We start from the raw sequence: 13,364 nt of genomic DNA, 5'->3' as shown, positions 1-13,364 counted from the left end.
CTAAGACACCAGGTACCTGCAAGGCTCCACCTCATCTTCCGGTCTCTGCTTAAATGTTCAACTGTTTTATTCCACTCCATGGCACCTGTTACCGTCTCATTTACTGCATCACTCTCTTCTCCCCACTAGAATGTCATTCCACAGGGCAGGGGATCTGGGACAGTTTTGTCACCTGCTACATCCCCAGCACCTGAGACAGTGTCTGGTACATATAGGAGGTGCTCAAAGAATGCGGGGGGTATTTTGTGAAAGGATAAGAGGAGGCAGGAAAGTGAAGAGGGAAGGAAGAAGGAGATGACAGAGGAGGAAGACAAAGGAATCGGGACAGCTGCCAGCCTCACCCTTGGCGGCTGTCAACATGGTGGAAGCCAGTTCACACTGGCGGGTCTCCAGGTGGCCAAGGATGAACCAGCGGGGAAAGCGGTTGCTCATGATGGAGTCCAGCGGGCTGGGATGAGGTTCTCCAGCGGGAAATGCTGTCTCTAGTACGGGCAGCCTGGGTAAGGGGACAAGTGAGCCATGGTGAGGAGGGGCTGCTGTCCCCATTCTCTCTAGGAGACAGAGAAGCCTCCTGGCCCAGCCTCCCCACTTCAGCCAGCAGAGCCCTGAGAGCCCAAGATGATGGAAGATGTGTGTGCAAGATGTTCACTGCAGTGTTGTTTATAAATTGATACATTTACTTATTTTAGAGACAGTGTCTCACTCTGTTGTCACCCAGGCTGGAGTCCTGTAGGACAATCATAGCTCACTGAAGCCTCAAACTTCTCGGCTCAAGTAATCCTCCCACTTCAGCCTCCTGAGTAGCTGGGACTACAGGCACGTGCCACCATACCTGGCTTTTTTCTTTCTTTTTTTTTTTTGAGATGGAGTTTCACTCTTTTTGCCCAGGCTGGAGTGCAATGGCGCAATCTCGGCTCACCGCAACCTCACCCCCCTGGTTCAAGAGATTCCCCTGCCTCAGCCTCTCGAGTAGCTGGGATTACAGGCCATGTGCCACCATGCCAGGTTAATTTTTTATTTTTAGTACAGACGGGGTTTCTCCATGTTGGTCAGGCTGGTCTTGAACTCCTGACCTCAGGTGATCTGCCTGCCTCAGCTTCCCAAAGTGCTGGGATTACAGGTGTGAGCCACCACACCTGGCCTTTTCTTTCTCTTTTTCCTTTCCTTTCCCCTTCCCTTCCCCTTCCCTTTCCCTTCCCTTTCCCTTCCCTTTCTCTTTTCTCTCTTCTCTTCTCTTTTCTTTAAGATGGGGTCTTGCTATGTTGCCCAGGCTGGCCTCTAACTCCCGGTCTCAAGTGATTCTCCTGTCTCAGTGTCCTTGTAAGCTATATTGTTAAGTGGCTCACCATATATGCAGTTTTGTGTTTAGAAAGTTATTCAAGGCCAGGCACAGTGGCTCATGCCTGCAATTTTAGCACTTTGGGAGGCTGAGGCAGGCAGATTGCTTGAGCCTAGGAGTTTGAGACCAGCATGGGCAACATGGCGAAACCCTGTCTCTACAAAAAATACAAAAATTAGTTGAGGGTGGTGGTGGGCTCCTGTAGTTCAAACTACTCAGAAGGCTGAGGTGGGAGGATCACCTGAGCTTGGGAGTTCAAGGCTGCGGTGAACTGTGATAGTGCCACTGCACTCCATCCAGCCTGGGTGACAGAATGAGACCGTCTCAACAACAACAACAAAAAAAAAAAAAAAAAAGAAAGAAAAAAAAGAAAGTTATTCAAAGTTGCCAGATGATGGGATTAACAGCATGAAATAGGACTCAAGGCTAGCCTCATTCCAAATATTACCTAAACTTCCTTGCTGTTCTGTTCCTTTAGATGGAAAATGAGAGTAAACATACTTATTTTGCTAGGTTGTTTTGAAGATTATATGAGGTACTGAGTCATGGACTCAGACAAGAGGCCAGTACCTTTTTTCTACAAAGGGCTGGACCAATAATATTTTGTGTTTTGCAGGGTCTTTGGTCTGTATTTCTTTTTTTTCTTCTTTTTTTTTTTTTTTTAGAGAGAGTCTCGCTCTGTCACCCAGCTGGAGTGCAGTGGCGCGATCTTGGCTCACTGTGACCTCTGCCTCCCAAGCTCAAGCAATTCTCATGCCTCAGCCTCCCGAGTTGCTGGGATTACAGTGTGCGCCACTGTGCCCGGCTAATTTTTGTATTTTTTTTTATTTTTATTTTATTTATTTTTTTAAGACAGAGTTTTGCTTTTGTTGCCCAGGCTGGGGTGCAATGGCACAATCTCAGCTCACTGCAACCTCTGCCTCCTGGGTTCAAACGATTCTCTTGCCTCAGCCTCCCGAGTAGCTGGGATTACAGGCGTGCACTACCACGCCTGGCTAATGTTGTATTTTTAGTAGAGACAGGTTTTCTCCATGTTGGTCAGGCCGGTCTCAAACTCCTGACCTCAGGTGATCCGCCCTCCTCGGCCTCCCAAAGTACTGGGATTATAGGCGTGAACCATGGCTCCTGGCCCTATTTTTTGTATTTTTAGTAGACATGGGGTTGCATCATGTTGGCCAGGCTAGTCTTGAACTCCTGTCCTCAAGTGATCCGCCCGTCTTGGCCTCCCAAAGTGCTGGGATTACAGACGTGAGCCACCGTGCCTGGCCACTGATCTGTATTTCAATGACTTAATTCTGTCATTGTTCTGCCAGAAAAGCCACAGACAATTCACAGATGAATGGACATGGCTGTATGCCAATAAAACCATTTCTGGACACTGAAATTTGAATTTCATATATTTTTCATGTGTTACAAAATATTCTTTTGATTTTTTTCAACCGTTTATAAATGTAAAAACCATTCTTATCTCATGGGCTGTACGAAAACAGGTGGTTGGCCAAATTAGGCCCCATGGGCTGTATTTTGCTGAGAAAAAAAATTCTTGCATAGAAAAGTCTGTTGTCTAAATCTTGGCTCTTACAGGCTGTTCTTTCTAAATATTCTGGAAAAACACTCCAAACTCTGTGTGTGTGTGTGTGTGTGTGTGTGTGTGTTTGTGTGTTTTAAAGAGATGGGCCAAGGCGAGAGGGTTGCTTGAGGCCAGAAATTTGAGACCAACCTGGGCAATGTAATGAGATCCCATCACTACAAAAAAAATTTTAAAACTAGGCTGGGTGTGGTGGCTCATGCCTGTAATCCCAGCACTTTGGGAGGCCGAGGTGGGTGGATCACGAGGTCAGGAGATTGAGACCATCCCAGCTGACATGGTGAAAACCTGTCTCTACTAAAAATACAAAAAATTAACCAGGCGTGGTGGTGGGCGACTGTAGTCCCAGCTACTTGGGAGGCTGAGGCAGGAGAATCACTTGAACCCGGGAGGTTTGGAGCTTGCAGTGAGCGGAGCTTGCAGTGAGCCGAGATTGTGCCACTGCACTACAGCCTGGGCGAGAAAGTGAGACTCCCTCTCAAAAAAAAAAAAAAAAAAAAAATTTAAAACTAGCCAGGCATGGTGACAAGTACCTGTAGTCCCAGTTACTTGGGAGGCTTAGGTGGGAGGATCCTTTGAGCCCATGTATATGAGGCTGTGAAGAGCTATGATCCTGCCATTGCATATCCAGCCTGGGCAATGGAGCGAGACTGTCTCTAAAAGGACAAAAAAAAGAGAGAGATGGGGTCTTGCTCTGTTGCCCAGGCTGGCGTGCAGTGGCAATTCATAGGTGGGATCATAGATCACTACAGCCTTGAATTCCTGGGCTCAAGCCATCCTCCCTCCTCAGCCTCCTAAGTAGCTAGGACCATAGATGTGTACCAGGCTGGATCTCAAGTTGTTTATAGGTACCTCTGAAGGATGGTTTCAGGTGTGGAATAGGTTGCACCTTTTTGGGCATGGTTTACTATTGAGTTGGCCTTTTTTTTTTTTTTTTTTTGGAGACAGAGTCTCGCTCTGTCTCCCAGGCGGGAGTGCAGTGGTGCGGTCTCGGCTCATTGCAACCTCCACCTCCCGGGTTTAAGTCATTCTCCTGTCTCAGCCTCCGGAGTAGCTGGGATTACAGGTATGCACCTCCACACCCAGCTAATTTTTGTATTTTTAGTAGAGATAGGTTTTCACTATGTTGGCCAGGCTGGTCTCAAACTCATGACCTCAGGTGATCCGTCCGCCTTGGCCTCCCAAAGTGCTGGGATTACAGGCATGAGCCACCATGCCCGGCCAAGTTGGCTTTCAAATATTCTCCTTCTGTGAATCTGCTGGTGTACATGATAAATGAAAACCAGGTTATTCATTGCCATTTTTTTTTTTTGGAAATTGCATAAATGTCTATCAGCTTCCAACTGGTTCTTTTATGACGTGTCCTTAGAGTGGAAGGCTACGCAGTGATTCACGTACTGTGTGATACGACAAATCCTGTAAGATGCAAAGCTCAGTGAGAAAAAGGTGCAAAGAATAGATACAGGATGTACCACTGGTATAAAAGGAGGATCAACGTTCAATTTCCAGATTATGGGTTTGCAGAAACCTCAATTCTTGCAGGATAGACACAAAAGTGATAACCCTGCTTGCGTCCGGAGAGATCTGGATAGGCTGAGATAAAACTGCCTAGAAAAGATTTCAGCTTTGTGTATCTTTTCATGTATCATGTGAAGATTCTCAAACTCAAAATAATATTACACGTTTAGCCAGGTGCAGTGGCTCACGCCTGTAATCCCAGAGCTTTGGAAAGCCGAGGTGGGCGGATCACTTGAGCTCAGAAATTCGAGACCAGCCTGAGCAACATGGTGAAACCCCGTCTCTACAAAAAATACAAAAAGTAGCCCAGTGCGGTGGTGCACGCCTGGAGTCCCGGATACTCAGGAGGCTGAGATGGGAGGATCGCTTGAGCCTGGGAGGCAGAGGTTGCACTGAGCAGAGATTGCACCACTTTACTCTGGCCTGGGTGACAGAGCCAGACCCTGTCTCGAAACAAAAAAACACAAAACAAAAAACACACATTTATACTTAATAATAAAAAGCACGGCTGTGCGAGGTGGCTTATGCCTGTAATCCTAGCACTTTGGGAGGCCAAGGTGGGTGGATCATGAGGTCAGGAGTTCGAGACAACATGGGCAACATGGCGAAATCCTGTCTCTATTAAAAATACAAAAATTACTAACACGGTGAAACCCCGTCTCTACTAAAAATACAAAAAATTAGCCGGGTGTGGTGGCGGGCGCCTGTGGTCCCAGCTACTCAGGAGGCTGAGGCAGGAGAATGGCGTGAACCTGGAAGGTGGAGCTGAGATCGGCCCTGGGAGTGGGCCGAGATCGCGCGACTGCACTCCAGCCTGGGAGACAGAGCAAGACTCCGTCTCAAAAAAAAAAAAAAAAAAAATTAGCTGGGCATGGTGGTGCATGCCTGTAATCCTAGCCACTCGGGAGGCTGAGGCAGGAAATTGCTCGAACCCAGGAGGTGGAGGTTGCAGTCAGCTGAGATCGCACCACTGCACTCCAGCCTGGGTCACAGAGGACTCCAGCTCAAAATAAATAAATAAATAAACAAATAAATAATAATAATGAAAAGCACATGGCATCATCAAATGCCAGGGTGAGGGAGACTGAATTAACTAGGCTGTGAGTTCAGGCTGGACGGGTGAGGCTCTGAGCTACCCCCCATGCCCGCCCCTCTTCCCCCCAGCTCCCCCTGCCACCGCCTGGGCCACCTATCCTCACCTCATAGCTCGCAGCGCGAGGCGATAGGCCAGGTCCGGGTCATGAGGCAGCAGTGCGGTGAACAGGTAGCGGGCACAGGTGTGCATGGGCACGCTCTCCCGGAACAGCACCTCCCCAAAGCCACTGAAGGGACCCCCTGCAGGAACAGCCTGAGCTCAGTCCCCAAGTGTGGGCTCGCCTCTGCCCTCCCCAGGTCTCACTAGACCCCAGGCTTTAAGTAGAGGGTGGGTTGGCCCCTGGGTAGAGTGGCTGTGGCTAGATGGGTCTCTGGGGTAGGGGTTCAGGTCTGAGACTGAGGCAATCTCTGGGTAATCCAAATAAAAGAGGAGGCTGGGCGCGGTGGCTCACGCCTGTAATCCCAGCACTTTGGGAGGCCGAGGCTGGCGGATCACGAGGTTAGGAGTTTGAGACCATCCTGGCTAACACGGTGAAACCCCGTCTCTACTAAAAATACAAAAAAAATTAGCCAGGTGTGGTGGCAGGCGCAAGTAGTCCCAGCTACTCGGGAGGCTGAGGCAGGAGAATGGCGTGAACCCGGGATCGGAGGGTGCAGTGAACCGAGATTGCGCCACTGCACTCCAACCTGGGAGACAGAGCGAGACTCCGTCTCAAAAAAAAAAAAAAAAAAAAAAAAAAGAGGAGGCAGGGGACCACAGCTCATGCCTGTAATCCCAGCACTTTGGGAGGCCGAGGCGGGCGGATCACTTGAGGTCAGGAGTTTGAGACCAGCCTGGCCAACATGGGGAAACCCCATCTCTACTAAAAATACAAAAATCAGCCGGGTGTGGTGGCGCATGCCTGTAATCCCAGCTACTCGGGAGGCTGAGGCAGAAGAATCACTTGAACCCGGGAGGCAGAGATTGCAGTGAGCCGAGATCGCGCCACTGCACTCCAGCCTGGGTGACAGAGTGAAGACTGTCGCAAAATAAAAAAGGAAAAAAGGAAAAGAAGAGACTCCAGGCACACTCGCAGGTGAGGAGCAGGACTCAGATACAAGGTGGGGCCAGAGGGTAGAGGTGGGGCTGCACCTGCCTTGGGGAACGAGACCAGCGGCCAAGACCAGCAAGTCCGATAGCGTAGGGGGCCTTGAAGGGGCAGGGATAAACGGCTCCCTGTAGCGCTAGGGGACAGAGTCTCACAACACACAGGTCAATAGGGCCTAGCCATTGGCGCCAATGAGGAGCAGGCCGGGCCAGGGGCGGTGTCTAAGTTGCGGATGAAGGTGGGATGCCCTCGCTTTAACATCAACCACTTGGCTCATAGGCTCCGGGGAGGGAAGGGGGCGGCGCCTCAGCACACGCAGCAGTTGCTGGCTGGCAGCACGCACTAGGTGGCGGGAAAAAGAGCTGGATCTCTCCTTTAAGAAACTGCCAAGGTATGAGGGGACAGTATCACCAGGAGGCGGGGATAGGGGCGGGGCTGGGGCGGGGCCTCCCATCTTGCAGCAACCGGGCCGCTACAGGACCAGGGGCTGGACCCTACCCTTCCGCAACAGCCAGGCCTAGGGGCGGGGCCTCACCTTCCAGCAGCAGCCCCGCCTGCTTGCGCAGCACCTGCACCAACCGCTCATCCAACTCCACCTCCTCCAGCAGGGCCAGCAGCTGCTCCTCGTTGCGCACCACCTTGTCCTGGGCGTACAGCCCCTCCGGCAGGGCCCGCTGCTGCCCCAGCCCCAGCAGTGCCACCTCCAGCGCCAGCACCAAGTAGGACTCTCCAGGGCTCCCGGGCACAGGCACGTGCTGGTAGGCCACCTTCCGCTTCTCGGGGCCTGAGTCTGGGGGAGACAGGGCCAGGGCTGCTGGAGACGGATCCCCCTCCCTAAGACCCCTGTAGCCCTTGGCCTCAAGCATGGAGACCTGGGCGCAGGGTAGGCTTTAGAGGGAGCCCAGAAGCTCCCAGCACTCACGGGGTTGGGGGAGCGCGGGAGCCCCACCTTCTAGCAGCAGCTAGGCCTACGGTGGCCTCACTTTCAGGAGACGCTAAGCGTATTGGCTCTGGGCACTGGCCAGGGGAGGTAGCCAAGGGTAGGGGCGTGGCCAAGGGTAAGAGTCTGGGAGTTACCTTATAGGGGTACTGGGCCAGGGGGCGTGGCCAACGAGGCGGGGTTGTCCCACCTCCTCCAAGAGTCCCCCATGTGAGTACCTGGGTAAAGGGTAAGTGTCTCCTCCTCCAGACGACAGGCCTCCAGGAGCGCCCTGCAGAGGCAGCCAATGGGGTCCAGAGGGTGCCCCACCCATCCTTCGGTGTTGGTGATGCAGGTGGAGCCCTTCTGGAGCAGCTCTGCAGGTGGAAAGAGGGGGCTCAATGCCCACACACCTGCCCAAGCCTCTAGGAGGGAGGGGTATGCCTCTTCTTGACCTGCCACCCAGCCTAGCCCCATAATGCCCACCACCTGCTCACCCAATGGTCACCTTCAACTTTTTTTTTTGAGGTGGGGTCTCACTTATTGCCCAGTCTGGAGTGCAGTGGCCCAATCATAGCTCACTGCAGCCTCTGGAGCTCAAGCGATCCTCCTGCTTCGGCCTCCCAAAGGGATTACAGGCATGGGCCACCATGCCTGGCCACTGGACGCTTTCTAAAACACCCGAAGTGTTATTCCCCTCCTCATTGCCCTTATTCCCTCTCCACCTCTCTGAAGATAAAGCCCCAACAGGCTTTAGGGCCCCCAAGGACCAGTATGAAGTTTTTCCATATACTGGTGACCTGCCTCATCTGGAGGCCAATCCTCCAGCCTCGTCCTCCAAGCCACGTACTCTCTTCCCTCCTGGCTCCTGCTCATGGTGTTCCTTCTATTCTGAGCACTTCCTCCATCCCCTTCTCCTGGGTAACTCCTGCACATCCTTTTTCTTTTTTTAAATTTTTTCTGAGATGGAGTTTCGCTCTTGTTGCCCAGACTAGAGTGCAATGGCGTGATCTCAGCTCACCGCAACCTCCGGGTACCTCCCGGTTCAAGGGATTCTCCTGCCTCAGCGTCCTGAGTAGCTGGGAATACAGGTACGCACCACCACACCTGGCTAATTTGTTTTGGATTTTTAGTAGAGATGGGGTTTCACTATGTTGGCCAGGCTGGTTTTGAACTCCTGACCTCAGGCAATCCACCTGCCTCCGCCTCCCAAAGTGTTGGGATTACAGGCGTGAGCCACTGTGCCTGGCCATGCACATCCTTAAATACTCAGCTAATTAGCCACCTGGCTAATTTTTAAAATCTAGGGGCCTTTCACTGATGCTGCCAAGCCTGGTCAGAGCTCTGCTCGGGTCCCAGGGCCCCCATGTTTCCTCCACGACACACTTTTCTTTGTTCAATTTCCTGATAGCTGATCCATCAACCGCATCAACCAGCTCTCTCAACTGGTGGCCTCCCTCCTGACCCCACCCCCATATCTAGTACACAATGTGGTTTTGGGGGCTCATACAGCCTCCTTCCCTCCCTCCCTTCCTTCCTTCCCCTCTCTCTCCCCCCATCTCTCTCTGTCCCTCCCTCCCCACCTCTTTCTTTCCTCTTTTCTCTCTCCTCGCTCTCCTCTCTCTCTCTTTTTTTTTTAATTTTTTGAGCCAGAGTCTCGCTCTGTCACCCAGTCTAGAGTGCAGAGGTGTAATCTTGGCTCCCTGCAACCAACCTCTGCCTCCCAGATTAAAGCAATTCTCATGCCGCAGCCTCCCTAGTAGCTGGAAATACAGGTGTGCGCCACCACGCCTGGCTAATTTTAAAAATATTTTCAGTAGGCCAGGCACGGTGGCTTACACCTGTAATCCCAGCACTTTGGGAGGCTGAGGTGGGTGGATCAAAAGGTCAGGAATTCGAGAAGAGCCTGGCCAACATAGTGAAACCCCATCTCTACTAAAAATACAAAAATTAATTGGATGTGGTGGTGGGTGCCTGTAGTCCCAAGCTACTCAGGAGGCTGAGGCCGGAGAATTGCTTGAACCTGGGAGGCGGAGGTTGCAGTAAACCGAGATTGCGCCACTGCACTCCAGACTGGGCGAAAGACCGAGATTCCATCTCAAAAAAAAAAAAAAAAAATGTCCAGGCACGGTGGCTCAAGCCTGTAATACCAGCACTTTGGGAGGCCAAGGCAGGCAGATCACCTGAGGTCGGGAGTTCGAGACCAGTCTCACCAATGGAGAAACCCCATCTCTACTAAAAATACAAAAAAATTAGCCGGGCGTGGTGGCGCATGCCTGTAATCCCAGCTACTTGGGAGGCTGAGGCAGGAGAATCCCTTGAACCTGGGAGGTGGAGGTTGCGGTGAGCCGAGATTGCTCCATTGCACTCCAACCTGGGCAACAAGAGCGAAACTCCATCTCAAAAAAAAAAAAAGAGAGAGAGAAAGAAAAGAGATGAGGTGTTGCTCTGTCACCCAGGCTAGAGTGCAGTGGCATAATTATAGCTCACTGCAGCCTTGAACTCCTGGGCTCAAGTGATCCTCCTGCCTCAGCCTACAGAGTAGCTGGGACTACAGGTGTGAGCCACCACATCCAGCTAATTTTTTTTTTTTTTAATTTTTGTAGAGACATTGTCTCACTATGTTGCCCAGGCTGATGTTGAATTCCTGGCCTCAAGCAATCCTCCCACCTCGGACTTCCAGTGTACTGGGATCACAGGTGGGAGCCCCCGTGCCCGGCTGAGGCTGACCTTTTTTCTGCTGCTTGTAGCTCTCTAGCTGATGCCGCTGCTGCAGCCGGAGTGTGTTGATGATGGCACTTGCCAGCCGCAGGGCCTGGCGGGGGTATCCGTGGGCACGCAGGGTGTCCACACGGGCACAGGCGGTGGGGAAAGGTTCTCCCAGCCACAGTGGGCGGCCCTGGGGGTCGAAAGTCGGTTTGTCCCCACCCACGCTGCCTGTGAGGCTGGGCCCGTAGGAGTCACTGGCCAGGATCCTCTGCAGGTAGGCGTCATTCCAGTGTAGCTCTCCAGCCAGCAAGGCGCGGCCAAATACCGTGTGGCGGGGACTTGTGGCTGCCACCTCTTCCTCTTCCTCCGAGCCTGCAGAGAGGCACCCAACATGGCTCAGTGAGGGGGGGTCCCTATAGCAGTTGAGCCATGTCCAGCTTTTCCCACCAAGTACTAACTGGGGTTTAGGCCTGGGCAAAGCTATGGGCATACATCATCTGCCCAGTCCTTGAAGCCACCCTTCAAAGATGCATGTGTAGGCTTGGCATGGTGGCTTACACTTGTAATCCCAGCACTTTGGGAGGCCAAGGTGGGAGGATCACATGAGGCCAGGAATTCGAGACCAGCCTGGCCAACATGGCGACACCCCATCTCTACTAAAATTAACCCTGGCGTGGTGGTGCACACCTGTAATCCCAGCTACTTGGGAGGCTGAGGAATGAGAATCGCTTGAACCCGGGAGGCAGAGGTTGCAGTGAGCCAAGGTTGCGTCACTGCAGTCTAGCCTGGGCATCAGAGTGAGACTGTCTCAAAAAAAAAAAAAAAAAAGGATGTGTGTATGTGTTAGGAGCTAGTACAGGCCCATCACATTGATAGGAAACTGAGGTTGAGCAACTAACTGGCTGTCTGTCTTCCTCTTCCTACTTGCTATTTTTCTTTTCTTTCTTTCTTTTTTTTGAGACAGGGTCTCACTCTGTCGTCCAGGCTAGAGTGCAGTGGTGCGATCTTGGCTCACTGCAACCTCCGCCTCCCAGGCTCAAGCGATTCTCCCATCTCAGCCCCCTGAGTATCCGGGATTCCAGGCGTGCGTCACAACACCCAGCTAATTTTTGTATTTTTTGTAGAGACAAGGTCTCACGATGTTACTCTGGCTGGTCTCGAACTCCTGGCCTCAAGCAATCTGCCCCCCTCAGCCTCCCAAAGTGCTGGGATTACAGGCGTGAGCCACCATGTCTGGCCTGTACTTGCTATAAATTTTTTTCCCCTCTCTCCTCAATCTCTCTCTGTCTTCCTTCCTGTCTGCTCCTCTGTCTGCCTCTCCCTCTCTCCATCCATCTCTGCCTCTCTTCACTTGTTTCTCTCTCCTCAATATCTCACTTTCCCCTTCTGTTTGATTCCTCCTTTTTTCCTCTCTCATCCTCTCTTTGCTCCTATAGCTAGCAGAAGGCCAAGCCAGACCAGCCCAGGACTGCAGGTGTTTTAAGCATTTTACTTCACGTGCCCACTTGGGCTGCCATTGCTCCTGCCCTCGGCACTCGCTCTTTCCTGGCTGGACAAGTTGGGATGAGTCCTGGAAGAACAGCCAAGGACTGGGGTCCACTTTGCTCTGCCCCACTCCCTCTCTCTCCTGGGAAGAGGACCATGATGGTAAGTGGGGCCACAGTTAGTGGTGATGGTTTTTGGGGGGCATGGTAAAGACCCCTCTCTCCTACCTGGGGCGGGGGCCATGGTGGGCTGCAGGCTGGGGCCGTCGAAGGAGTAGTTGCCCTCTTCCAGTGGGCACACGTCGAGCTTGTCCCACCTGCTGAGTAGCTGGAGCCAGCCTGCCCTTTCCTCTGGTTTGCAGTGGGGGCTCAGGATGACGCAAACCCACAGGGCCCCTGAGGAGGCACGGGGCAGGCTCAATATTCCTGCCAACAGTGGCAGCAACACACACTTCCGCAGTGCCCACTGTGTGCCACCTGATGATCTGCTAACCCCTCACCTCGACCCTCGGAAGTTGCAACTCACAGCCTTTGCACCTTACAGACAAGCAAACTGAGGCACAGAGACATAACACGGCTTGCACAGGGTCACACCGCTGGTAAGTTAGAAGTTGGGATTAGAGGGTCAGGCGTGATGACTCACGCCTGTAATCCCAGCACTTTGGAAGGCTGAGGCAGGCGGATCACCTGAGGTCAGGAGTTTAAGAACAGCCTGGCCAACATGGTGAAGCCCTGTCTCTACTGAAAATACCAAAAAAAAAAAAAAAAAAAAAAAGCCAGGCATGATTGTGGGTGCCTGTAATCCCAGCTATTCGGGAGGCTGAGGCAGGAGAATGGCTCGAACCCGGGAGGTGGAGGTTGCAGGGAGCTGAGATCACACCACTGCACTCCAGCCTGGGTAAAAAGAGCAAAACTCCATCTCAAAAAAAAAAAAAAAAAAAAAAAAAGAAGTTGGGATTACATCCCAGGCCTCTGTAGTCCTAGCTACTCGGGAGGCTGAGGCACAAGAATCGCTTCAACCCAGGAGGCAGAGGTTGCAGTGAGCCGAGATCACACCACTGTACTCCAGCCTGGGCAACAGAGTGAGACTCGATCTCAAAACAAAACAAAACCAAAAACAAACAAACAAAAAAACCAGGCCTCCAGACTCCTCTCAAGGTGTTTTGGGGTTTTTTGGGTAGCATTTATCACCATCTAATGCAGAGGTCTGCAAACTAGCAAACCACTGCCCATGGTGAAAACTGAACCACCCTTTATTTTTGATTAGCCTGCATGCTAAGATTTATTTTTCCCTTTTTATTTGTACTTGTTTTTATTTATTTATTTTTTGAGACAGAGTCTCACTCTGTCACCCAGGCTGGAGTGCAATGGCGCAATCTCAGCTCACTGTAACCTCCACCTCCTGGGTTCAAGTGATTCTCCTGCCTCAGCCTCCCAAATAGCTGGGATTACAGGCGTCTGCCACAATGCCTGGCTAATTTTTGCATTTTTAGTAAAGGCGGGGTTTCACCATGTTGGCCAGGCTGGTCTCGAACTCCTGACCTCAAGTGATCTGCCCACCTCGGCCTCCCAAACTGCTGGAATTAAGGTGTGAGCCACTGCACCCAGCCTATTTTTCCATTTT

The 13,364-nt window shown here is 51.9% G+C and overlaps 1 protein-coding gene across 2 annotated transcripts in view; it reads right to left on the bottom strand.

Annotated features, from left to right (window-relative positions):
- Nucleotides 1-13,364, bottom strand: part of ZSWIM4 (zinc finger SWIM-type containing 4) — a 37,890-nt gene that overhangs the window by 8,307 nt on the left and 16,219 nt on the right. Inside the window, exons 6-11 of one of the 2 annotated variants that reach the window (XM_055371904.2) lie at nucleotides 11,969-12,136; nucleotides 10,278-10,628; nucleotides 7,787-7,924; nucleotides 7,164-7,418; nucleotides 5,645-5,780; nucleotides 342-496 (exon numbers count right to left, since the gene is read on the bottom strand). In XM_055371904.2, coding sequence (XP_055227879.1) covers nucleotides 342-496; nucleotides 5,645-5,780; nucleotides 7,164-7,418; nucleotides 7,787-7,924; nucleotides 10,278-10,628; nucleotides 11,969-12,136 — 1,203 coding nt within the window. The remainder of the gene's footprint in view (nucleotides 1-341; nucleotides 497-5,644; nucleotides 5,781-7,163; nucleotides 7,419-7,786; nucleotides 7,925-10,277; nucleotides 10,629-11,968; nucleotides 12,137-13,364) is intronic. The other variant, XM_055371907.2, reaches the window with a different exon arrangement.

The sequence above is a fragment of the Gorilla gorilla genome, chromosome 20, assembly GCF_029281585.2.
Source record: "Gorilla gorilla gorilla isolate KB3781 chromosome 20, NHGRI_mGorGor1-v2.1_pri, whole genome shotgun sequence".
NCBI classification, from domain to species: Eukaryota; Metazoa; Chordata; class Mammalia; order Primates; family Hominidae; genus Gorilla; species Gorilla gorilla.
This window is presented reverse-complemented; position numbering and strand designations above follow the sequence as displayed.